At 41.3% G+C, this 25,850-nt stretch overlaps 2 protein-coding genes across 2 annotated transcripts in view; one reads left to right on the top strand and one right to left on the bottom strand.

Moving 5' to 3' along the window:
• The first annotated feature begins 440 nt into the window (after positions 1–440).
• Positions 441–11,252, top strand: CEP70 (centrosomal protein 70). The gene is made up of 14 exons (XM_029086744.1): positions 441–546; positions 706–829; positions 1,170–1,350; positions 2,104–2,273; positions 4,181–4,280; positions 4,665–4,753; positions 5,114–5,188; positions 6,373–6,475; positions 7,120–7,290; positions 7,927–8,073; positions 8,602–8,770; positions 9,550–9,664; positions 10,606–10,685; positions 11,061–11,252. The coding sequence occupies exons 1-14, from the start codon at positions 486–488 to the stop codon at positions 11,120–11,122; spliced, it is 1,647 nt and encodes a 548-aa protein (XP_028942577.1). The 5' UTR covers positions 441–485; the 3' UTR covers positions 11,123–11,252.
• A 1,292-nt stretch (positions 11,253–12,544) lies between these two features.
• Positions 12,545–25,850, bottom strand: part of ESYT3 (extended synaptotagmin 3) — a gene marked incomplete at its 5' end in the record, with an annotated part of 26,971 nt that continues 13,665 nt past the window's right edge. Inside the window, 15 exons of the mRNA XM_010175017.2 lie at positions 12,545–12,581; positions 13,428–13,477; positions 14,086–14,191; positions 15,637–15,768; positions 16,335–16,424; positions 17,627–18,069; positions 18,601–18,750; positions 19,595–19,681; positions 21,038–21,103; positions 22,031–22,099; positions 22,195–22,257; positions 23,104–23,193; positions 23,836–23,884; positions 24,324–24,406; positions 24,926–25,099. Of these exons, the coding sequence (XP_010173319.2) occupies positions 12,545–12,581; positions 13,428–13,477; positions 14,086–14,191; positions 15,637–15,768; positions 16,335–16,424; positions 17,627–18,069; positions 18,601–18,750; positions 19,595–19,681; positions 21,038–21,103; positions 22,031–22,099; positions 22,195–22,257; positions 23,104–23,193; positions 23,836–23,884; positions 24,324–24,406; positions 24,926–25,099 (1,689 nt within the window). The remainder of the gene's footprint in view (positions 12,582–13,427; positions 13,478–14,085; positions 14,192–15,636; positions 15,769–16,334; positions 16,425–17,626; positions 18,070–18,600; positions 18,751–19,594; positions 19,682–21,037; positions 21,104–22,030; positions 22,100–22,194; positions 22,258–23,103; positions 23,194–23,835; positions 23,885–24,323; positions 24,407–24,925; positions 25,100–25,850) is intronic.

Here is a 25,850-nt window from a genome sequence, read left to right as displayed (position 1 = left end):
GGTACCGTGGTGGAGCTGAGGCGGCGGTTGTTCCTGCCTGGTGGTTAAAAACAGAACAGAAAGAAGCAAACGAACAATAAACCGCCCAAAGGGGCACCCGCGTCCTCCGAGGGCTTCTCTCGGGGCTGGGGCGGGGGTCGGGGCCCACCGCACCCCGGGGCGTTGGAGTCACCCGAGAGCCGGTTGTCTGGCTTTTATAAAAGGGTGAATTTTACTCATTGCACATATTTCTCCTTCTCACAGTGATCAGTGCACTTTTCCCAATTATTCTTTACAGATCCTATTGCAAAGTCTCACAAGCCCTCCTGTAGTGGCTGGGGCGTCTGGGGGGTTCATTGTGTTTATTGGGGGGCATTTGGGGTCTTCCACTGCCTGCACAGCAGGAAAGAGAGGAGACCGTGAGCTGATCTGCTTTGTGTCTCTTCTCCCCCTTCTCCCAACTGCAGCAGGAGAAGGTAGAATGGGAAAAACTAAACAAGCTATTAATGCATCATGGCTTGAAACCGGTGAGTCTTGCTGCCCCCCAGAGCTGCAGAAATATATCTGGTAAGGAAATGCTAATTTTACAAGTTTTTGTATTTGGAAATAGTAAACCTAAGTTCATAAGGCATCTCTAAAGCTGTCACTTCCAAATGGTAGCAGAGATGCAGCCTTCAGCTATTAAAGGCCTTTCCTTATCACTTTGCTTATTTTATATGTCTCCAGATATGATTGTCTTAGACAGTCAGTCTTCTCTAGGAATAAGACTTGTGTTACAAACGCTGGTGGAAGACACCGACCGACAGCAGAAAATGATGCAGGGGCTCATGGAGGATAACCGTTTCCTTAGGTGAGACGCAGTGGAAGGAACTTACCCACTAATGCAAAGCAAAAGTAGTGTCAGTGTCCATGCCCTGCCAGGTGGAGCTCTTGTCACACCCAAGGGCCAAGACTTTTTTCCTGTGGTTTTTGTTCAGTAGGCAGCAATGTTGCCCTGGTTCCTTTTGAGCTCTTCCATTATTTCATCTACTACCTCTTCCCATACCAGCATATATCTCATACCTGCTGCCACAGGCTATTATTGAGCGTCATCAGATAATGTTGTTAGGCCTGTGCTTCCTTCGCTGTCTTTAGTGAAATGAGTTTAATTTAAATAAAGGATTTCTTTTATTTTTTATTTTTTTTTCCAGAGATGAGATACGACAGGAACGAGGTCGGGCATCTCGACAAGAACAGCGGGCTAATGATTTGGAAAATATGGTGAAAAACATTAAGTCCAAAATCTGTCAACTGGAAGATGAGACGATCGCTAAAGTTTGCCAGCAACAGAATCAAGTCAAAGAACTTCAAAAAGATCAGCAGGTTTCACAGGTAGTTCGGATAGTGCTGTCTGAGGATTCAAACTTTTGACTTTTTTCAAAAGCTCTAAAAATACTTGCGTTGATCAAAACAAACATGAGTCTTGGGTCATAGAGTTAGTATCACAGAATCACAGAATGTCAGGGATTGGAAGGGACCTCAAAAGATCACCTAGTCCAATCCCCCTGCCAGAGCAGGAACCTAAATGAGATCACACAGGAAGGCGTCCAGGCGGGACTAGAATGTCTCCAGGGAAGGAGACTCCACAACCTCCCTGGGCAGCCTGTCCCAGGGCTCTGTCACCCTCACCGTAAAGAAGTTTCTTCTCAAGTTTAAGCGGAACCTCCTGTGTTCCAGCTCACACCCATTGCTCCTTGTCCTATCATTGGGCATCACTGAGAAGAGCCTGGCTCCATCCTCATGACATTTGCCCTTAACATATTTATAAACATTAATGAGGTCACCCCTCAGTCTCCTCTTCTAAGCTAGAGACCCAGCTCCCTCAGCCTTTCCTCATAAGGGAGATGCTCCACTCCCACTGTTTAGATATAAACAGTACACTGTTTATATCTAAGATTTTTCAATCTATATAGAATTTTGTAGCAGTAACGGAGAAAAGTATCTGTATCCTTCTTCCTCTGCCACTTCAGAACGGCTAAAACCTCAGTACTAAGCCTCCTTGGGACCAGGTGTCTACTTGGGCATGTACCGTTTCCAGCTTGTGGGTTAGAATAATTTCATAATGCTCCCATTATCTGTTCACAGGCAAAATATCAACAGCAGCAGGAAAAGCTGCAAGAACAGGAAGAGATTATTGCCCGTTTGCAGAAGGAGCTGTGCAAGGTTGGGATGGAGGAGCAACAGCGTGTTGCCACTCAAAACAAAATGTTTTGTCGGTTTTGCAAAAGAGCACCCAAGTCTCTCCTGGATCAGCAGTAAGCAATTTTCTTATAATGGGGAATGGCCTGTGACATTAAATGAAGAAATGGATTTTAAAGTAACTGACTGTTCTTGATATTTATATGAAAAAAAAAAATAGCTGCCAGCTGAAACATGAATTCTTGTAAAGGTACATCAGTGCAGTATTTTTTTCTTGCATAGTAAACGTGAGCTGGATACATCTATGGCAGAAATTAAAAGAATCAGCCCTTATATACACTAGGTGTCAGCAAAGAGAAGGGAATGATTCACTCTACTCTGGAACTGCAGTGTCTGCTATGGTGATCTCATCCTGGGGTTCTAACATTTTAAAATGTAAATTAAAAAAAAAAAACCCAACAAACATCACCCCCCAAAGCCAAACAAACTGTTCAGTTTGCTGAAGTACAACTGGTCTTTGCAACTGCTGACTGCAGGCTTTCGTGTTTATTCTACTCCTTCCCAGGTATTTTAGTGACAGTTCTGAGAAAGTATTCCAAGCCTCTGTCTCCTGCAGTAGTATCTCCATAGCTCTGCTATAATGGGAGATTTGCCAGTTTTTCAGCCTCCTTGTGCTGATGTCACCTGCTTTTCCAGACCTGTCCAGTAACCTTTACCTGAGAAGTAATTAAAAGGGACTCTGTGTGCACAGCCCTTTTCTTGTGCCCTCACTGTATGAGAGGAGGATCACTGAATTTGGCTCCTTGTGCTTTCTCATCTGTCTCTCCAAAACAGACAGTTACAAAGTGCTAAAGAGGAAAGACAGTTTCTCAGCTGTTCAGTTTTTTGTGGCTCTATTTTTTGCAACCACTTACTTTGAAAGCACTTTTGGTTTCTCTGGAGACGGGTGTTCTCGGGCTATGTGGGACCTGTGCTCTCCACTTCCTGCAGTGGTCACTGAGCCCGAGCACTCGCTGTTAAGCTTGCTGGGTAAACGTAGCCACAAGGTGAGGAGGCTGTCAGGAGGATTTAGCTTTTGTCTCCTGTTGAATAATTTTGTCACTTTTAGTCTGGTACAGAGTTAATGTCTCTACTTTTCTGTTTGGAAAACTGTGACCATGTTAGTTTGGTATGAAGGAAAACCTACTGTTTGAAGCAGTCGCTTCCGAAGTGCAATGCAGTTCTGTAAGCTGCTCTGTTTGAGAATATCTGAAATTCAAAATACCATTTTTCCTTTCTTCAGGTTCCTTTGTCTAATTGATTACTATGAATCTCAAATTAGTCAAGTGAAAAAGGAGCTAAGGTAGGTTTCATCTATTGCCTTCAACTGTTCAAAATTTTTGTACTCCTTACTGTTCTTAAATCTTATAATGGTAAATATTCTGTGTTACAGAGATCACTAGTGTGCAAGAAATGGCAAAGGATAGTAATGGTCTTGGAAGTCTGGATTCATCCAGGGAATAGCTGTCAGTCAGGCTAAGCAGCTGCTCAGTCAGGAGGCTAGGACAGCTAGGAAGTTGGGGGCATTTGGACACCTGAGCTATTATTCTTTCCTTTTTTTTCCCCCTTCCCCTTTTGCTGTGGTTCACAGGCAAGATTACTTCATTGGCTGTGCTCAGTCGAGCTCAATCTCCCTGAACAAAAGGAACACCAGCTTTTCAGCTCTATCGCGGTGCCTACATGGTACACAGCAACAAGCAGATGCCTGAGACATTCCTATAAATTGAGATTATTATCTTGAAAACTGAAATGGGATTTGCATGTACTGGAATTTCTCTCAAGGAATAAATGCACTTAATTAGTATATGGAACAGCTTCCCAGAAATAATAGAGCAGAGCAGTGGATCTTAGGGCAGAATTTCTCTTCTATTTACTTTGCAGTTTATGGAAACATTATTATCATACATAGCAGCCAACTAAGCCAACTTAGATCTTTGAGGTAATCTAATTACAGTAAGCTGAAACAATTTATTTTTCCCAATAGGCAATATAAAAAAGATGAAGACCAGGTACAGAGCGAAGTAAAAAGCAAGGAAGAATTCTTAAATCTAGATGCTACTCCTAATTATAGAGCACTGCTTACGGTATGGAACAGCTGAGAATAAGTCAGTGCAGACCTCTGAATGGTAACCCTTCAAGAGCCACATAGAAACACGTGTGTTTGATTTCTACCCCACCTATTCTGTGTCTTCTGAATTTGTGAACTCGGGGCAGGGTTCGCTGTCTTTATGCAGAGATTCAGTACGATGTGAGTCGTCTTTGCTGGGAACTGCATGAACCTCCTTAACCACAGGTTCTCCCCCTGCAGTGTGATGCAGCAGGCTCTTGATCTTAGTCGACTAACTCCCCATCCATGCTGCCTTGCTGTAGAGGCAAATGGAAACCCTTCTCAACTCGTATGTGTTTTAAATTGTTTAAGTGCATTGATTATGGAATGAGTGAAATAAATAACGCAGGCTATGTTGCAGTCTTTCCAGAAACAACTTATTGAAACAAAAGCCAGGAATGAACAACTTTTGCTTGAAAATATAAATCTCAAGAAAGATTTGGAAATGAGGTGAGAAAGGATAAGTATCATCCTTTGTAAGGGCACTTCAGTAGACTTTGTTTTACAAAGAAAGAAACCGAAAGTGCCAGCAATTGTAAAAGTGTAGTATGAAACCTGCCTTGAAAAGCAATTTGTAGAAGTAAGATATGGCAGCAACAGTGAGCCTTCCCCCCCTGCACTGTCAATAACAACAACTGCTGATGGTTACCTTGCTGTTTATTGCTGTTGCCACGGAGAAATGTTGCAGAATTTAATTTCCAGAATGATGTTGCGGGCACTGGCAAAGCTTTCTTACTTTTTTGCTTGGCTGAGTTTTATAGATACCTTCAAATGCAAGACATATAATATGGTACTTTTTCTTTCTAACAGACCAACTGCACAGGAATTAAAACTTTGCAAGCAGCAAGTGAAGAAACTAGAAAAAACTTTAAAGAAAACTATCCAGTAAGTATATTTCTTCAATAACTTTCATGAATCCTCTGAACTTCTTAAGGCAAAGATACTCTGCAACCTGTAATGTAGATATATGTCCCTTATTGGCGTTCCTCAGACCCTGGTTACGGGCAGCAAACGGTGCCACATCTCTGAAGACACCCTGTGAATCTCTGAAATGATGGGATGGTTTCCACATGGGGACACAGCAGTGTGTCTTTTTTATCTCATCTTTCTGGATTTGATTTGAGTGCTTTCGCAGTCGATACGGACAGGACCAAACTGTGGTGTTTGCTGCTTCCGTGAGCTATAAAGAAAGCTACTGGTTACATGATGGATTATGAACGAGAAAGTATGAGTTGGCAAAATGTTGCAGCTACTGAATTTATGTCCATATTATTCTTAGAAGTTGACTTAGTTTTTTTTCTGAAACGTTGCTAAGAAAATACATTAAAGGTATTAGAGATCCAGCATCAACAAAGTGTTTTTATCTGTAATTTCACTTAATCATTTGTGCATGTGTATACTGAATGCCAAATATTTTATAGCCTGAAAGAGACATCACTCACTTAAACTTTAAAAATGTTTGGCTCCTCATTTTACATCCTGTATATTTAATTGGTCTTTTCTTTCATGCAGTGGGCATGATTTAGATGGTAGTTTTAGGGAAAGTCATCTTAGATGTAACAGGAAGGGTAGCGAGCTATATATAGTAAGCCATGAAGGAAGCTCAAGCAGAAGCAGATAAAGACTGTGAGCATGGAATTTGACCCTTTTGAGTAAAATTCTGGATTTTAAGTCTTCAGAACCTCTGGTAACAGAACAGCTGTACATCTGGTGGTGTCCCTTCTAAGTTAGCATGCAGTCTGGAATCACCTCAACCTGCAGACTTGAGATAAATTGATGATATTTACATTAGGTATTATATTCTTCAGCTAGTTCAGTTTGGTGGAATTCTATTGGTAGGCATCATAAAATACACCTCAACCTGCAGACTTGAGATAAATTGATATTTATATTAGGTATTACATTCTTCAGCTAGTTCAGTTTGCTGGAATTCTATTGGTAGGCATCATAAAATGGAGATTTTACTTTGCAGGTGTAAATATGTGCTACATACCTGGTTCTTTAATCAAGCTGAGAGTAGTTATCTCCTGCTAAGGCTACTTGTGTAACCCAGTGTATGTGTTGTGTAGATCTTCGGGGAGTAGTACCGGAGAAAAAATAGGAGAAAAGAAAGAACCTGAGAGTATCACAGGAGTAGATCAGCTGCAGGCAGTTTGCCAGCAATACTTACAGGTATGCAAATTTTATCTATACTGTTACAATGAAATATAATACATGAGTTTTGTTTAACTATGTAAACTGAAAGATGCTATTTTGAATCTAAGAGTTCAGATGAAGTCCTCTACGCAAGATGCATAATGTTCTGGATTTGGCAGTTAATGTAGACTTGCTCTTAATTTTTCTGTCAAGGAAGCAGAGATTAGGTTGGCAAACATCAAATCAATGATTTAGCTGAAGTGTTTTCAGGACAGGGGATTTGTTCAAGGTCTTGGGGAAAATGGATCCTTATGTTAACGGTTTTAAACATGCCTGAGGAGATAGTGGCTTTTATTTTTCTTTGAATAAAAACAAAAAAGCAAATATAATAAAATGTAGCCAAATGTAAATTGTGGAAGTAACAATGCCTCAAGTGGATGAATGTTAAATATCCCTCAAAAGGAAGTATATTTGCATTACTTTTACATATCTTCTAGCTAGTGTATTTTTAAATCTTTGAATCTATTACATATTGAATCCATCTGCAAAATTCATTGGTAGGAACTTATTGGAGCTATTTATGATTTAATGTTTAGACAATCATGACTCTGGTGGAGAGGGATTTTATTATAAAATGTCATACATATTTGAGCAATAACATTTGTTATTTGGTGTTGAAGGTTTTGTCCCATATTGATTCTATTCTGCGAAGTCCAAGAGCTCCTCCACTAATATACAGGCGAAGTAAAGGGCCAGTGCAAAGTAATATTAAAAATAATGGACAGGAATGTGGATTTGAGCACCTTCCGCTTACCATAGAAATGTGGGCAGATCAGCTGATGGCCCTGAAGGTAACACACGCGTTATTGTACTTGCCTTTAATCTGCTGACCACTGCTTGGCCCTTCCCTACATGTAGGGATTTTTTCTCTGTGTAGCTTTTGTTATTGCCTGCCTTGGTGTTAAATTTTAAAATTAATTCTGCTCTCCATTTATATACCACTTTAAAGTGAAAAGTGTGTAGTGTGCCTGCACCGTGCAGAGATAATCCTCTGTGCCCGTCCTCTCAATGTTTTTGTTCACTGTCTGCCTCCCTGAGAAGAGACTTAAGCTGTAGAGTCTGTGTACTTCACACATTAATGATGATGCGTTCTCTTTCTTCCTTTTGTCTTGCCAGAACAGTAACTTTGTGATCTAAATACAAGGGAAATAATTTTGTTTAAAACCAAACTCTCTGTGACCAACACTTCTTACTTCATTGAAACTATAGTATATGAATGACTTTAATTTTTAGACTATCAATGTTCTTTTTAAATCTAAGAATGTAAGCAATATACTGTGCTTAAATTCCATGAAAACAAAAAACTTACTGTCTCCAGTACTGGAAGGTTTTTGCATATGAGAAACAGAAAATATGCCTGTTTCTCTAATAAAAAAAACTTTGAGAAGTTACTGAAATAAGATGTGTCCCCTCCCTTCTTTTAAAAGGATTTGCATAGGTCCTTGAGAAAACTGTCTGCGGAATTGGTGCCCTGGCACAGTGCAGATCCACAGGATAACAGAGAAGCCATCCGAGTTGAAGACCTCCAGTTCATAGCAGATGCAATTTTGGAAGAAATAGAAAATAAGGAGAAGGTAATTCTTACCAGGGGTTTAGAATCACAAGTTTCTGTGGCATTCTTAAATGCATTCTTCACACAGTGATTAGATTTGTGCATCTTAAAGCCTTGCAGGGTTTAAGAAATGGCTGTCTGAAGACATTCAATAGTCAAAGACTATTTTAATCCAATGGATAAATTCACCTTGGGGAAGAGTGCTTTAATCAAAGTCATTTGACCAACAAATTTGCATGCCCTGTGGTCTCAGGTATTATCCTGTTCTGGCTGTTTCTCAGTCACCATTGAGAATACATGAACATACTTACCAGGCAGAAGAGAAGAAAGCTTTCAAAAGAGTATTTTTGGTTTGCTGGATATTTGTGTTTGAAAACTGTCTTTAAAATTATGTCTTCAGATTTAAGAATATTTGAAATGCCGTGATTTAATAAGGAAAGTTGCACCTCTTTTTCTTCAGAGACTAGTTTTAAGAATGTTTCAGAGTTTAAAAGAATCCTTGCTTTGTTAAGCAATAATGTTGATGATTTATTTTTTCCGCTTGCTGCAGAACAGCCAGACACCGTCCTTACCAACCCTGTTTGCAATAGTCTCTCACTTCCAGAAGTTGTTTGACGTGAATTCTCTGAATGGTGTTTATCCACGAATGAATGAGGTTTACACAAAGCTGGGGGAAATGACCAACGTTATGAGAAATCTCCATGAGCTCCTCCAACTAGGTAAAGACTTATCGCCTAGCATTTGTTCAGACCATTTCCAAAGGCAGAAGAAAAGTGAAAGGCTGAACTCTTAATAGAAAATAAGTTGAGCTGCTGAGAAATGAGTAAACTAGGTATATTCTTCACTGGGAAGATAAAAATAGGTTGCTGTCATTTGGCAGTTTAAACAGCTAAACCCCATTATTTGTAAGCCTTTAGCAGTTGCTGAGGAATACCAAGGAGGCAGAAGAAAGGAATAACAGAAGAAATTGATTTTCTTTTTTTTTCTCCCCCACAAAGCTTTGTTTCCTTTGAGCTGACTTTGTAATTCTTCTTGACCATCTTTCATTCTCTACTTGAAATATAACCAGTTTAAAATCCAATAACCCAAACAAGTTCTGGGTGTTAACAGGGTATTTATTGAGGAAGTTTCTTGCTGGCTTAGCCCCTATACTGTGTTTCTGCTCTGTTACAGGAACCTTATGAATAACCCTCTCTCTGTAGGTAATTTCAGTTGGCTGATTTCCACTGACATTGTAGGGTGCACTTTAGTACCCTCTCTGCTGTGAAAATACACAGCTCTGACAAGTTCTTTAGCCACTGAAGAGTTAGTGAGAGGATCACAATTCCTAGCTGACACTAGTTCATTTCTGACCATAGGCACTTTGGTTTTTGTGAATGATGGAACTTGTCTGCCTAGATCTGTGAAAACTGAATAAAATCTGGGCACCAACAATAACTGGTTTGTGCCTAAAATACTTTCCTGTTATAAGAAACATTGAGTGTTTGTTTTTGCACAGACAGTTCAGCTCCACCCACTGTGGTGGTGGATACTGTTGGGAAACTGTGTGACATAATTAATGAGAACGTGACGGAGCAGGTACAGCAGCTTCTGGGGACACAAGACATCCACAGGTATGTGGGGCTGTTCCATTGGTGACCATTCTGCAAACATCCAATTTAGTCATTGAGAGAACTGGATAAAACTGATACTGAAAGAAACTGTAAATAATTTGTTACAAAGCCGGGGAGCTGTGATAGTAAAGGAGTTATTACCTGTCCTCCATGAAACAAATCTTGAATACTTTCAAAAGGGTAAGGCTGGCAAACAGAAAAATTAAGGCCAGAAGGTTCCAAAACACCTTGATGGTTTGCATGGATAAGGTGATCAAATAAGCCTTTTAAGACGTGCATTTCATAAGGAGACAAAGCAAATACTGCATGTGGGTGGGGAGGAAAAAGTGTTGCAAGGTTTGAGCTGTTGCTAAGAGAAAGTATGCCTCAAGCTGCCTACAAATATTTTGGGAACTGGACAAATCACGTTCTGTCTTCAGCAGATGACAGCATACACAGACTGTAAGAGCTTGCATCCAGCACGTGCTCTGCAAACGTACTGAGAATTAACTGCAGCAGGCAGCAAGTCTGACACATCCTGAGTTAACAATACTAACTAACTCCCTCAACCTTTCTGCACTCCTCCCAGTTTTAACTAGGGAATAGCTGCTTATAAAACATTCCTTGCTCCACCTCTGAGGCAGTTATATCAGCCACCCCCAAGCAGTGTATTTAGCATATGTATAATGTTCCAGTCCAAAAACTACCTGGTGCCATGTAAGAAGGAAAGGAAGGATGTATACAGGGCTTAAACAGTGAAATCAGAGATCCTCTTTTGACAGGTAACACTTGCTGGCTGCAGGTTTCAAAACCTGGGAATACATTTTTGGTGCAGATAGTTTTATATACTACCAAGTAGCGGCATATTTGGAAAGTCTTGACATAATACAGCAAAACAGCCAAGGAAATGAACTTAAAATGCCCTTGCACCTTTCATCTGACGCTCTCACTTGCACTTCCAGTATAATCAATAAGCTAGAAGAACACGAGTGCTTCTTTCCACCATTTCAAGCTCTCATTCAAGATCTGCTCTGCCTTCTAGGTGAGTAATATTTGCAACAGTTGTAATTATCTTAATGCTGGTGCTTCCTCCTAAAATTTAAATAGCTAACACGTGTTTTGTTTACTCCTGGTGTGCTAAAACAAGGAGAATGTGAGGGAAGGTGCTAACTTTTGCCTCACTCTCCTCTTCTTTCCATCTTTCCTCAGGAAGTGACCAAAATACTTTGTTGCATCTATTAAATCATATCACTCCTAAGAGAAACTAAACTGAGTTATTTCCAAAAGCATTAAAAGATGTGAAGAGTTTATTTCACTCACTAGCTGTATTTCTAGCATTTAAGTTAGAATTTTGGCTGAACTTGAAGATGTTGTAGGAACATACACCTTACTGTTTTTCCTTTTCATTCTGTTTCAGAGATCAGTAACCTGGACGATATTTTACCTACTGTGCGAAATCTGAAATTGGTAGCTAGTTAAGAGTTGGTCTGGTTTTCTCTAGCAAGATGTATCTTACCTGTCATGCATCTGTTGAGGCACATGACTTTACAGCTACCTCTGTCATCTGTTACCCTAATCAACAGTTTCACATTTTTTGACATAAATAAAAACTGCTGTATTTCTTTATTTTTCTTAATTCTTGTTTCCTGGTTAATTTAAGAAAAATTTAGTGTAACAGCTATCAGCTGGTCTGCTCAATCCCAGAGAGCAAACCATGGGTCTGCACAAAGCCAGATGACTGTAACCACTGAGAGTTTTGAATGTTGCTGACGCAGTAAGCATGAGATAAAGGTGCTGTAACTGCCTTAGCCATGACACTTTCATCCTTTGCCTATCTTGGTTTTCTGGACAGCCTATTTTAAAATGCTGTTTGTATTTTCAGATAAGTTTGGATTGCGAGCATATTGTTACTCAGTGAGTATTCTTTCTGCTTATGGACTGATACAGACTAATATAACCTAGGCCAAAAAATATTTGAAGCGTGCTTCAGGTGGTGGTTTATGAGTTTCTGCCTAGCATGGATTTTGTGGCCATGGTCATACTTCAGAAGTCAGTTTTAGAAAGACATAGATCAAGTTTCTTATGCAAGACAGTTAGAAGTTTATTGTACAGAAACAAGTACACCAACCTTCCAAAAATACTTTGTTCCAATATTAATAAAGCTTAGTTTACAAAACTCTGCTGTTCCTCAGGCAGAATGCTTTGCTATCAAGGTTTACAAGATTTTGAAATGTACTGTAACAAAGAACAAAACATGTTAAGGCATCACAAACTAAAGCCTTAATGACATCTTGGTAAACTAATCTCCCTGCTTTTGGAAGCTCGTTATATACATACCTGCAGCCACAATCTGCTCAGATACTTTTGAACAGCAGAATATAAATTTCTTAGTTTCTCAAAAACCAATTGCTCTTAAGAGTCTTAAACAGTTTCTTTCAAGGGGTTCTGTAGCCCTACAGATGAAGAATGCTGTTTAAAAATTTATTCTTTTAAAAGTACAATGCTTTCATGTTAAAACAACATGAATAGGATCCTGGGGAAATGAGACTGCCAAGCAAAGAAATGACACTTTATTGACAGTCTAAAATATCTCCAGGTACAACACTTCCTTAAGAGAACATTCATACTTAAGGGTTCTTTGGGAGAGATATGCCAGAAACAGCAAAAATAAAGGACTTCTTATTTAGGGACAAATTATTCCCAATGTGGGGTTGGTTTTTTTATGTTTTGTGTTTTTACTTCAGTCAGAACTAATCTCCAAGTAGGATCAATACATTTACATGTCCTGAGCTGGAGACTGCTTCAAATTTGCAGTGACTATTCAAAACACATTAATTACAAGAGAGATATGTACATTTGTATAAAGTTGAAAAATTAGTAACTTATGTACATGAGACGAGATCAATTTTTCTTGCGTCTACTCCTTGTCAGCTCATACCTGCAAGACAGACACAATAAGTTAATTACAGTAGTTAAAGACTTTCTTTAAAGTTTTAACTGGCACAACAGAGAGAACTAAGGCTGCTTTATTGCTTGTGCTTCATCGGCGTCAAGGCAAAGGAGGCTTTGGAGATGGCCTCAGACTTCAGCTCTTTACCAGGAAAGGAGGGTGTGTCACTTTTCTCCTACTCCCATAATTGCCATGTCCTTACATGAGAGACAGATGCTGGCTGGGACAGGGGAACTTGGTTTAACTATCCCGCTGGCCAGTACTGGCTCACTGCCTGCGTGGATGGCAAACTCCTGGACTACCCACGCTGCATTCCTCGGGCTCCATTGAAGGAGAAAGAAGGAAGAACTGCTGCCATTAACTACAGACGTAAAAGGGAAAAAAACCCCACCCTCGCTCTCAATCTTTGCCTCAGACCAATGCTTAAGGTTTGAGTCTGAACCACAATGAACATACAAGCAAAACTGTAAGTGGATTATTATAATAGTTTCTATAAAGGCTTCGTAATTAAAAATGTTATCATATATATATATTGCTGATCAGAGTATTAATTTAGTTAAGATCTTTATCCAAGTTAAAATTTGTTGCAAGGTTACTTTAATAAACATAATTCTTTTACTTATGTGTCCCAGTGGCTTTTATGGTAACTTCAAATATGCTGAAGACTGTAATTGACATATAGGTCTCTTATTAAAACTGTTTCACAGGGCAGGTGCTGCACTAGCACCTGGATTAACGCACAACTTAGATAAAACCACCAGATTAGTTCAAGTTACTCTTGCGTTTGCAGTCAGGCAATTAGGAGGGTTTGAAAGCACCGAGATGGAAACTTACCACTGTGCAAAACCTTTTATTAAATCCTCCTGTGACAAGTCAATCCGCACCTTTAAAAAGCAAATTTTATTTCATCGTTAATTATTCAGCATATAAATTGATTAACTAAGATAGCATTCCTCCCAGGTCAGACCCACCTTCAAATTCTAGGGCTCAGCTCAGGCTCCAGGAAAGAGGAGCTCCCTGTGTTCCCAGGACACGGGCATTAGCCCGCCTCAGCCCTGCCACTCAGTGTCTTAGCGGCTCTATGGGAAATTTATCTATCCCTGAAGAAGTGATTCCAGTTTACTTTTCCCAGAATCCATCTTAAAGGACCGTTGGCAAACCCTGGGTTTTAATCACACATCTTTCTCAGCTTCCTGTTAACACTGTTGGAGCCATTCCCCAACCAGGCAGCAGTGAATCCCAGGAAACATGTTTTCCTTTCAGGAGGACCCTTCTGCAATGAAGCAGCATGGCACTCAAATCACCTGAGATCACACAAGCTTCCACGTGGATACAGCCCTATTTCAGGTGAAAAATCTGGCAGAAAAAGTTGTTTCCAGATTGCTGGTCCTATTACTGAGACTTAATTACTAGAACCACATTTCAGGATTACAGGAATCATTCAGACTCTTCAGCTCTTATTAAAACAGTAGCGTAGCTTCTGTAAACTTACTTTCCCCAGCTCCTTCCTATCCTGTGAAATGAACGGCCTGCTGTTTTTCACTGCAACGTCCAGTGTCCTTTTCTTGACATCTTCCAAAGATTCAAAAAATTCAAACCTAAAAGTAAAGTTTTGAAAGGAGAGACTTAAATCAACAATTAAAACCGTGTAAGCATCAGTGGCCAGAACACAGTGACAGAACACAGCATCAGTGGCCAGAAGTTCAACAGAGAAGGAAGACACAGAAAAGGCAATTCTATCGTTAGGTTTTATTCACATTGTAAGAAATCTCTTCCAGGCCTCATGAGAGACTATGACACTGTTGTTGAGACTTCACTGTGCCAGGGGGAAGGAGGAAAACATGCACCCATGATGAAATGCTGTTTACCATTGTTTATTTTCCCCCTTCATGGAAGATCAGCATGTTTTCCATGCAACCCTTATTACTCAGAGGAAATAGCTGAGCCAGCCCCCCCAAATTTACAAAGTAGGCTTCTACCACATTAAGAGAAGACAAAGGTTGAAACCTGTGGCAATTAAATTCTTAATTGCTCTTACTCACAGCCCTGGCACACATCATTTAGTGTCAAGTGAGTTTTGTCCAGGCTAAATCACTTAAGTTCTGCCCACCTGAATAGCTTTTCCTCCAGTCAGAGTTGTAAAACAGGTAAGGTATTTTGGAGCTAAGTATTGCTCAACCTCTTTTAGATAATTGAGGACGTACAGGACACGTCAGTACTGAGGATGAGGAAAAAGAGATGCTATTCCTGACAGCTGTGCTGCCTCCAAATCAGAAGAGTTACACAGGAATAGGCAGAAGAAAATCCACAGCTCTAGTGTTTTGAGTGTTACGATGAAATACTTTTAAATCTTTTCTCCATTTCTGACCTACACTGACATGTACAGAAAGGACCCAACATAGGAAAAAACAGCTACCCCGGATCACCCAATATTCACCTGTTTTCATATGTCTGTACCTTCCTCTAAACACGGGGTTAAAACCACCTCTCAAAAGAGCTCTGTGTCCAAGCATTACTGTGTTTGGTTTGACACAAAACACATTCCATTTCAGCAGGGCACTGTCAGCAAAGAGGTGGCAGCAGGGTAAAATGACAACATCTATCTGCCTGCCTGAAGAACAGTCCAGCCTCCAAAGGCTTTGTGTTTCTGCCTTTGACTTTTGGAAAGACATCAGAATAAGAAGTACGAATAGAGAAGCAGGCTTTGCGAGGTACCCCAAGGGAATGGTTGCCTCTGCAATGATGGAGTTAAACACAAGCAGGGGAATGTCTGCGTGCAAAGAAGCAAGTGCAGCCTGAACCTGCTAGGATGAGGGAAGGTGTGGGAAGTAGGTGCTGCCCTCCCACAGCTGGGACAGACAAAACCAGAGGCACAGCAAGGCCAGCCCTCAGTACTCACAAACCACAGTTCAAGTGCAATTTTTTTCAGAAGACCTGCAAACGTTCACAAGACAGTCCGTAGGCACAACAGGACCATACCTTACGTAAGCCCTTTCGTTACAGAGATTGTAACTATTTCAGCAGCAATCAAACATTTTCTTACTTTTCATCGTATTGGGGGTTCAGAGTTTTTTTCTTAACAGAAGTTTTCTTCCTGCTTGCCCATCTTCTATCTGGAAGCAGGTATATACGAACATATGGATCTACTCCACGATTGGAAGAAGGGACTAAGTTTCTGTTAAAAGAAATAGAGTGTTGACAAGCAAGGCAGCTTCTCCCACTGACTCTCTTAGAATCAGACCCACCCTTCATGGGTTCATGGGCCAAAAGCTTTTATCTTGGGGGTTGGAACATAAGTGTATAAAGGATGTGAAGTTAACCAAAATTTTCATTACTGAGTGTGTGGTCACTTATCGAGGTTCTTAAATTAACATTTACAAATTCAGTAGGTGTCAGTTCTTGTTGTGATGCCTATCATGGCATCTCAAGACACGTATCAGTTGTCAGTGCTGTTCAGAGGAAGGTTTGGATGGATGAAAGGTAAAGTATTTTCACTGCAGCGAGCATTACTCCCTGGCCACTCTCACAGACCTGCTACTAGCACTGACCAGAGCTGGCGGCTTCCACCCATGTGGCCTTAGTGAGGCTTCATAGATGAAAGTTAGTCGACACTTAAGGCATCTCAGCTGGGCAGCTTATGCTGCACATGGTTCTGCTCCAGCTTTGCTGAATGTCTGACAGGCTCAGAGAGAGCGCTCTTGCCTTTTCCTTCACAGATACACAAGCACTGGTCAGCGTTACCTGCAGCCGTTCACCAGCACGACGAGGCTCTGCCGGATTGAAGCGTATCGCACTGTGAGCTGAATCTCTCCCAGAGGCATTTCAGTCCCGCTGTAAGACAGTTGCACAGTCAAAGCTTTTAAATACAGCTGTTTAAGAAACCACATGCATGGACCTAGCAGCACAAAACAGGACACAAGCTTCAGAAGCTGGTGATGCATTTTCAACTAAAACCAACTTTCAGGGCACTATTCTTCTTTCTGGCATCCTACAATTTGCTACCTAGAAAGCAGCTGGACCATAGATGCTGCACAAGTACAGCACTTACATCAGTGCCAGCACTGCCCAGCTGGCCTCTGTACAGGTACACAATTTCAGTCCTACAGCATAAATGGCAAAAAAGAAAAAAAAAAAAAGCCCTACTTGGCCTGCAGTAAATGGAGCAGCAAAGTACAGGTTAGCATGTTACACAGCTCCTTCAAGGATATCTGTATATGCAAAATGGGACCTTTTTAATATCTCATTCTGCATGTTATTAAAGTGGTTTCAAATCCAAAACACTGCTTAAAAATGGTTTAACAATGGTTTATAATTGAGGCCCTGTTCAGAGCTAGAGAATTTGCCAGTCCAGAAGTACTGGAACAGCTAGAGCTGGGTTTGATATTCAGGTTGATAACTGCTCTGATGCTCTCTTAATCGAGACAGGTCTTCTTTGCTACTTCAGTTAATTAAGGATTCTACCAGCTTGGCTCTGTGCCCCTGGAGAGACAGATCTGGCATTCTGTCCTGCTCTATGGAGCAGACTGCCTGCAGCCTCATGCTTTGTGCTGCGGGAAGGACACATATACAAGCACACCTGTCCATAAAAAACTTTGTTCATGGCATTATCAGAGTCTCAAAACCTGTTGGATAAAACAGCATCCAAAACTTTAAGCACCCACATAAGCTTATCAAGAGTTTATGTTTTTAGAGAAGTGGGATATTCAGACTTTCAATCTCCTGTTCCTAAATCACGAGTGTTATGGGACCCAGGATATTCTGTGTGAGAGGCTCTTAAACAATATAAAGCCAACACATGCAGCACCTCTTAGGGGAGCCAGAGAAGGAACTGCTTTCCCTTTACATTTGATCTCATAGTCACTCTGTAATTTACTTTCCTGTTGGCTGGAATACTCGTGACAATTCTCTGTAAGGCGATTTGAGACCCAAGACTCCAAATGACTTAGTAGTATTGAATTCAACTCTATGCAACAGCAACCTATAAAACCTAAACCTTCCCAAGAGAAGAACAATTCAGCTAGAAGAACACCTACTTATGAAGGTCCAGATTGCTGCTACTTAATTCAAAGCAAGAAGAAGGCAGAGAACCCAGCGAAGTAACACTGGGCGCGAGCCTGAGCTCCCGCACGGCCGGCAACGTGGGCACTACCGCTGCTCTGGTGTGCAACGCTGCTGATGGGCGATGCTCTGGATTTTGTTCACGCTCTGTCTCATTAAGGCCAGCAACAGTTTCACTTGGTTCAGGCACTGATGAACTGTCATTTGTGTCCTGGTCTTCCCTGCTGTCTTTTTTTGGCAGAGATTCAAGTGCTGCAGAGTCTTTGCTCACAAGAGGTACTTTTGAGACTTCTGGTTTTGGTGGAGGGACAAACTTTTGCTGGTTTCCACCCTTCTCCATGACACGCACAGGACCTTGCTTGGAGGCATTGACACCAGCCTTGACTCTTTGTGGATCGGGTTCTTCAACATTCAGAGCCTAAAAATCACCAGGGAGAGAAGTGAGTGCTGCTCCAAAGCACTGGGGTTAATGGCAGCATTACCACCTAGGATGAAATTTCACCACTAAATTGTAACAGCAGGGATCTGCCATTAGAGATGAAAGAGGCCTAGGGGATTAGCTGTGACGTTCCCTTCCCTTGTCCCACTGTATACGTGTTTAACAGCATCTAAACACTGATCAAGAGCACAGTGAGAAAGCAATTCTTAAGCATCAGCCTCCCTTACTGTTTAGCAGCTTTGATTTCCCAGCTTAGATTTTCTCAGTCCAACTCTTTATTGTCCTGAGAAGATTTTCAGCAATGGCACTGCACTAAGTTTTAGGAAGCCTCAGGGATACCTCTCAGCTCCATCACACACTCTTAATTGCACTTAAAGACCTTGTCACACTTTCTGTGCATCTGTGAAGCAAAGCTGCATTTCTCCTCTCCCACCTTTCATCTCTTTTGCCTGGTTAGAATTGGATGCTTCCACTGGGGAAGCCAAGTGAATATGGCAAAGAACAACTTACCCGCAACACAAGTTTCATCTTAATGAAGCTGTCTGAACTGGAATGATCCAGCTGAAATCTCTGATCCAGAGTCATGTTTGGGTCCTTAAGTAAGTGTGAGAGACATACCACTGAAGTTCCCAGGGCAGTATCCCTATCCTTGTCTTTTATCTAGAGGAAATTATAAAAAAAAAGTTGTTATTAGATGGCAAACTGGAAAGCACACCACTGGGAACAGCAAAGCAAGAAGGTATTTCAGACAGACACCAAAATTAGCTTATTTACTTCAGGACATACGATCAAGTACAGTTACTTCCAAATGGGCGATGCCAATATTTCAGGAGTGTAACAAATTAGTATTTTTGGAGTAAAAATCCCATCTCCAACTATGCAGAGAAGGAACCACCTTAGCAGAAAAACTAGGCCCTGAGATTTACTTGACCTTCCTTACTTGCTCTGGGGAAAATGTCCCATGAAACTGGGATGACAACTGGTCTAAACCTTTACAAGCTTTTTAGGTAACAGTTTGTTTAGCCTGTTTAACCTCAGTACACTTCCTAAGTTCAAATCCACTTTATAGCCAAGTGAACAGCCACAGAACTGGCTGTGACTGCAATGTGTGCTAGTGAGATACAGGATTTCTTAACGAGCCAAAATACCAAGGTGAAGAGATAGGGCTCTGCTGAAGAATTATGAAGGCTGCAATTTCCGTCAGCAAAACGTTCATGGCTTTAATACACACAGACCTAAAACCTCCTTTGCATTTTTCAAGCAGAAAGGTCTCACTTTTTGAACTAAGATATTCTGCATTACATGATCCTAGAACAAAGGTAGATACCAGCATCACCTGACAGAGTAACAACAGGCGCTCCTTCCACCCTTCTTCCACCTTTCAGGCAGGATGACCCCAGTACAAGCACACAGAAACAACCAGCACTGAGATCACATCCACCATGAAAGAGGTTTCTTCCTCTGAACGTGCACTTTGTCTTCAAAGGAAAGGCTTTTCTCTCACCTCAACATGCAGTGACTGGGAATGAGCACTGTGGACAAAGAAGGTGAAAGCCTGGCCCCACGTCGGATCTCTGCTGAAATTGCAGGTCTGCAACAAGAAGATTGTGGCATACAGGTTAGCTTACTCTGTAAGCAGCAAAGAATACCGTGACACTGATCACCTGAGAGGCTCACAGCAACTTTGTTGTTTTATTCAGTGATGCTACACCTCAGCTCTATGAAGAGAGTGAAATTTCCAGGTCAGAAGCCTGCAGAAGCAAAATCTTTGGTAAAACCAGAACAAGTTCTGCAGGGTGTGGAAATGCCGAAGAACAAGTCTGGTGAGTTGCAGTTGGCTCCTAACAGTGCTGCCTGGACCAGCATCCTGCATCACCACTCCCTCCCTCCCACCTCTCCACCCAGGGAGAGCCAGAGTGCTGCTTCCAGCCTCCAGCACCCAGAGTCAGCTCCCAAAGCTGCAGCAAGCTGGAGGGGAAGGGTAGGAAAGCTAGAGCAGCAGTTTGAGGGAAGAGTAGGAGGACACAGCTTCAATGCCATCCACTTCAAGGATGAAAGAGGATGGAAAGCACCCACGGGGGTTGTGGCTGAGGCTGCTCTGTAAACCAGCTGCTTCTGCCATGCCATGAGTGCTGGCAGCAAAGGGAAAGGTGCAGGGCAAAGCTGGAAGTCTGACCTAGTTTGGTGATGTGGTGGGGAAAACTGAAAGCAAAAAAAGGTAAAAATGTAAGCAGAACCCAATTTCTGGCTGGAGAAGGCGGAAGAAACAAAGGGAAATAGGTGCCAGTCCTGTATGCTTGTGTGTAGCCAACAGGATTCATTCCTATTTGTTGGGTGTCCAAAAGAACATAGGGCTGCCCTCATCTGCATCCAGCTGTGGGGCAATGAATGCAGCAGCTACTCGGAGGGCAGAACTCAGCAGTTACTCATACTCATCAGGCAAAAATTAATATTAAATAATGAAAATGGAACTGAAAGTGAAGCAGAAAAGATTCAGATACGTTCTTGTCCAGGTAAAAAAAAAAAAAAAGTTAAACTTCCGTGAAACACAGGAGCCAGGAGACTCTGATGATGAGGGAACAAACACCAGTTTGATGCAAATGACACCCTGCCCTCAGAAAGCATGAGCCAGATTTGAGACCTATCATTTTTTCCTCTGGAACTCTCGTAGGATTAGGGTATCTTGGCCAACATGACTTCATGGCCATGAGCACAAAAACACATACCTGTGTAGCAGGTGATCATACACCCACTAATCAAGAAGCACAACTCAGTGACACAGTGCTTCCACATGCTGGTTGACACCCACCTCCCGGCCTCTGCAGCTGCCACCATAACTACAGCTCTTCTGAAGAGCTTCACTAGTCCTACCCTTCCTAGGGGCTACTTGGGGATAAATTCTATTTTAAGACAAGAAAACGAAAGCAGAAGAGTCAAACAGCCTCACCTTGCTTTTCTGAGTCTTGTTTCCTACCGTGAGCAGGACAAAGGAGGAAGGTTCTCGTTCTGTCTTCTGTAATTTAATACAAGGGGGAAAAAAAAGAAAAGGAAAAAAAAAAAGATACATTTATAGTTTACAGAAGTAATATTAAACCACTACTCTTACTTGAAATACCTAAGAATTACTTTCCAGAAGCAATAATACTGAACCTCTTGCACTGCACTAGTGCACTACAGTTGAGGATCTGGTCTTGGCACCACAAGAAAAGTGTACACAGTGAAGTTCAGAATTAAGGATTATTTGAGGCCATGTGTACATGCTAGTAACTCATCTAAATTGTAAAGACTGCTTTTAGGAGGAAAGCTCCTCAGAGAGACATCAGGAAGCTTTACCCATTGCTCAAAGATGTGGTTGTGTGCAGCTTGTTCAACAAAAAAAGGGAGAAAGACATTCTTCCCTACGCCTACAATTTGCATGACAGTAGCAAAATGCTGTATTTGGGGGAAAATGTAACCTGAAGCACAGAGAGAGGAGGCATGAATGACAGAAGGGCTTCTGAATCCCTCTAAAACTGAGGGGCAAGGGATCTGGTGGTCAGGTCTCCAATAGACAGGAAGGTTACCACAAACAAGCATATCCTTCCCATGCCAGTGTGGGAGATCAAACTGGAACAGCTCAGCATGGTAAGAACCTCTGCAGCAGTAGAAAGGGTAACATGCCTTGGTCTGGTGTCTGGAGGCTCTTACTATTCAAAGTATAAATCAAAATAAAGCTAACACCCCACACAGTCAAGTATTTCTGTGCTGCATTCCCCCTTGGACCTCGTAGACTTTCACTGGGGTGGGGATGGGCTTTCAAACATTATTTTGAACCCCTGGTCACTTAGATTCTGACAGTGGAGAGATTATTTCTTTTTAAGCACAGACAGTTGCAGTTGCTACGATACCACATAATCCAGAACATGGTTTTGCAAGCATGAGAGAAGAATATAAATCTTACCTTGAGGTACTTGTTATTTTTTATCTTCTTTGCTCCACATTCACCATTCGAATACTCAAAGTGGTTTTTCTGAATTAGTAAAAGAGTATTTAAAAACAATTAAATTGTGGGCTTTAAAAAAAAAAGGTAAGGAGTGAAGGCTGCTGCGTGTGGTTTGTACTTACTGGAAGGTTGAAGGCGCTGTCCAAGTAGACTATCAGAATAGCTGTAGACAGACCCTTCTTATCCTGTGAAGGCCAGAAAGGATAAAACAAGATAAAACATAAGGTAGAAAAGATGACCCATCAAGGACAATGTAAAGCACAACACAAATTCAAAGGACAGTTTCTGACAGCTAAGCAGTTCTTTAACTTTCTCCTAAAACTTGCAGTTTAGAGGAGCAAAAGCCAATACAGCATGACAGTTTTAAGCAGACCAGTAAGAAGACATGTAAGTCTTTTCAATTCACTGGTCTTAACACTCTTCAATCCCTCTAGTGCAGAATTGGTTGGATTCCCCACTGCAGCAAGACACCTAAACACATGTTCATATACATCAACACCAGTAATCCAGTGTCAGCAGAACGAAGCCTGGAAACAAATTTTATTCACTTCAGTGGAACTCAAATGCTTTTGCTTGATTATGAAGAAACAAAATCCTTGGGAGATTGGCTTTATCCAAGCGATTCTGCTGGACAAGTAAGACACCATTTGGAACCATGGCCCTACCAGTGCTGGGTATGTGTCTATGACTAGTACAGGTTATAGACAGGGGTCCTACACAAATCCTAGCTGAAGAGGGAAGGGAAAAATTACCAAAGGGAACTGAGAGGCCACTTTGCAGTGAGTCAAACAAAGCTTTGCCAATTCAAGCAAAAAGAGGTGCCAGATTTGAGTTACTCCTGAATTACCAAAGGACCTGGGGCAAGCAAACGCCCTTCCTTTTTTGGGGGTGGGGAGGGAAATCACATCAAAACTTTGTCAAACAAAAATATACTCCCATGAGTTTGCCTGGGGTTCCTCATTGTACATACTCATTTGTTGATCACTGGACAGGGATCAGAGTATCTGAATCCTTTAAGCAAATATACTCACCTCATGTAGCTTTTCTTGGTCATTTACTAGTGAAAGCCACTCCAGTTTTAAATGCAAGTGTCCACTTGTTGTCTTACTTAAGGGAAACCACTAAATGGATACAACAAAGAGTAACTTGAGAACTGTGAGGCAGGATAATTTTTATATATATGTTGCAGTCTCTGAGACTTACACTCATATTGGATAATATAAATTGTACTTTGCGCGCCTTAGCTTGCATTTTTGACACTTAGATTGCAGCATGTCCATCTAGTTAGAAACAAGCCACAAAAAAATAAGGTACCCACATACATGTAAAAACCACATGGATATTTCTAACTAGTAGCAGCACAATACAGGCACCCTGGCATTGTTCGCAGAGTGCTGGGTTGCGGGATGAATCACAACAAGATGGGATCGTTTCCTCCCTCAGCAATCAGACTGCTTCACCAGACTTTATCTGTAGCCTTGTACAAAACATTTGGTACATACAGGACATGAGATATCAACATGAGGTACCCACTGCTGGCTCAGCGTAACTTCAGGCCCATCTGAGGCTGCCAGCTTGATTGTAAGAATTATTGTAATCGCTACTTTAAGTTTCCTGATTTTCTTACTGTGAAAATACCAGAGTACAAGTGTGCTAGGAAGCTGTAAGCACACAGAAACAATGTAGTAGCAGAGGGAGAGCACGAATGAGTACACATAAGCATACACCACCAGCCACATCTAGAAATAAGCTGTGCTCTTTACCTCATCAACAGTTCTGTCGTTCATTACATCCACTAGGCTTATAAGCAAGCTGAAAGACAAAACCCAAACGTTTCAGTGTATGTTTAGGCATACAACATACTGCTCTTGGGGGAGAAGAAACTACTACCAAAAAAGCCCATGCCCAAATAACAACTTCTATGCATTCATTACCTGTGTGCACGTGTGCTGGAATGCACTTACACTTCTGAATTCTCCCCCTCAAAATACTTCCAAAAGTAAAATAAATTTGAAGGAAATCTCAATTTGTGTAGTAACCATCACTTCTAATGGCTTCTTAGGATTCCCTGCAGGAGTCTGGGACCATTCTCTACCTTGTTCAAAGTTAGCTGCACTATGAACTAATAACTTGGTATCAATATCTGGACAAAGGGTGTAGCTTCCTTCAATATTAAATCTCTGGTATGAATAATCTGGGTATCCCATTATAGAGGTTACTGGACCCTGAGCAATGGTCATGCTAAATTTACCTGCCCATAAAGTCATCTTTATCTGGATCTTCATCATACAAGTCCACTTCTAAGTCCTGACCAGGCACTTCATGAACAACAAACTGGAGGAGAAAGAGGTATTAATTAAAAATAAAAAGCATTCACATAGGTTCATATAGGCTCAGGCTGTGGACAAGAACATGACACTTCACAGCTGTGTAACATATTAAGGACATTCCCTGTGGCTCCATGCCTAACTGCCTAACAAATGCAACTGATTATAGGAGAAAATATTTCAAAACCTGATGGCTTGTTAAACCCCTCAAACTGGTATCCCTAATAAGCAGAAAAGAATCAATGCTAGAGCAGACTACAGCTGCACAGACTGCTGAACTGATTGATATTTAAAGCAGTGCTTTGCACCTCCTCCAAAAACCCACATATGTAAATCACATCAACCTAAATGACATCTCAAGTTTGCAATGTAAATTTGAACTTGTTTAAGGGACAGAAATGCCTCATCCATTGAATAACAAGGAAGTCCACCTGCTCCAGTGCAGTCAGCTAAGAGAAGGTCCTCCAAGCACAGGGATGTAAACGGCTGTGCATCCTACAGACGGAAAGATCAAAAGATTCAGTACCTCAAATGTCTCATTCCAAATGGGATTAAGATCTCGGGAAACTGTCTTGCTTCGATACTGCACCGTGCCAACGCGAAGAAGAGCGTACGGGTCAGACTTCCCCCTGATTGCACCAAGGAAGTTGTCTTTCTGGACAAGGTTTTCAGCTTCTAGCAGATGAACTCTTATTACTCCCTGAACAAAATAAGATACAAAATTGGTCATGAAAATGTATGATTATAATATGCTACCTCCTAAAACTAGTTATTTCAGGCAGCAAGGGTAGTCACCATGACAGGTTTGCAAAGACGTGTATTTTGATGCAGTGTATTTCTAATGACAGCTGTATTAAAACACTTTTTCCACCATTTACCTAGAGGGGAAAAAAAACCTTAAACAGACAGACAATCCCATCTAGATAATTGCAAAGGAAATATTCTGCAATTTGTTTTAAAATGAGAAATATATATATGCACACAGGGTTACAGCCACAATCACATAAGTATAAAGATCAATTCCCACTGACTGAAGGAGGAACTAAGCACCCTTTGACAGGCTCACATTTTATTGCAGAGTGGCCATTCAACTTCAATTTGGTGATGCTAGTTTGCAATAGGGAGCACCCTTTTCTCATTCATTTATATTTACCCTCATTAATGAGGTTATTAGGTATTTGATGGATGAAGGAGACTGAAGATCCGCGTATGTCAAGCATTTAGGAAATGTGTTGTTGGGGCTTTTTCCCTGCATTTTTTTCAGTAATAAAGAGATGTCACCCTCTGAGCTCCCTATTTACACTCCTTCATAGCATTAGGAAAAAAAAAATTAGGAGCCTGACACTGATTGCTCATGTATTTCATAGAATCATAGAATGGTTTGGATTGGAAGGGACCTTAAAGATCATCCAGTTCCAACCCCCAGCCAATACAAGGGGCCACCTTCACCA

This window comes from Antrostomus carolinensis, unplaced genomic scaffold (genome assembly GCF_000700745.2).
Source record: "Antrostomus carolinensis isolate BGI_N321 unplaced genomic scaffold, ASM70074v2 scaffold27729, whole genome shotgun sequence".
Classification (NCBI taxonomy): domain Eukaryota; kingdom Metazoa; phylum Chordata; class Aves; order Caprimulgiformes; family Caprimulgidae; genus Antrostomus; species Antrostomus carolinensis.
This window is presented reverse-complemented; position numbering and strand designations above follow the sequence as displayed.

Bases quoted from the DNA above. Each gene is read 5' to 3' on its own strand.
- CEP70 (XM_029086744.1), top strand. From the start codon at position 486: ATGCATCATGGCTTGAAACCGGTGAGTCTTGCTGCCCCCCAGAGCTGC. The intron at 6,476-7,119 runs GTATGCAAATTT...TTGGTGTTGAAG, and splicing joins TTTGCCAGCAATACTTACAG to GTTTTGTCCCATATTGATTC. The intron at 9,665-10,605 runs GTATGTGGGGCT...TTGCACTTCCAG, and splicing joins GGGACACAAGACATCCACAG to TATAATCAATAAGCTAGAAG.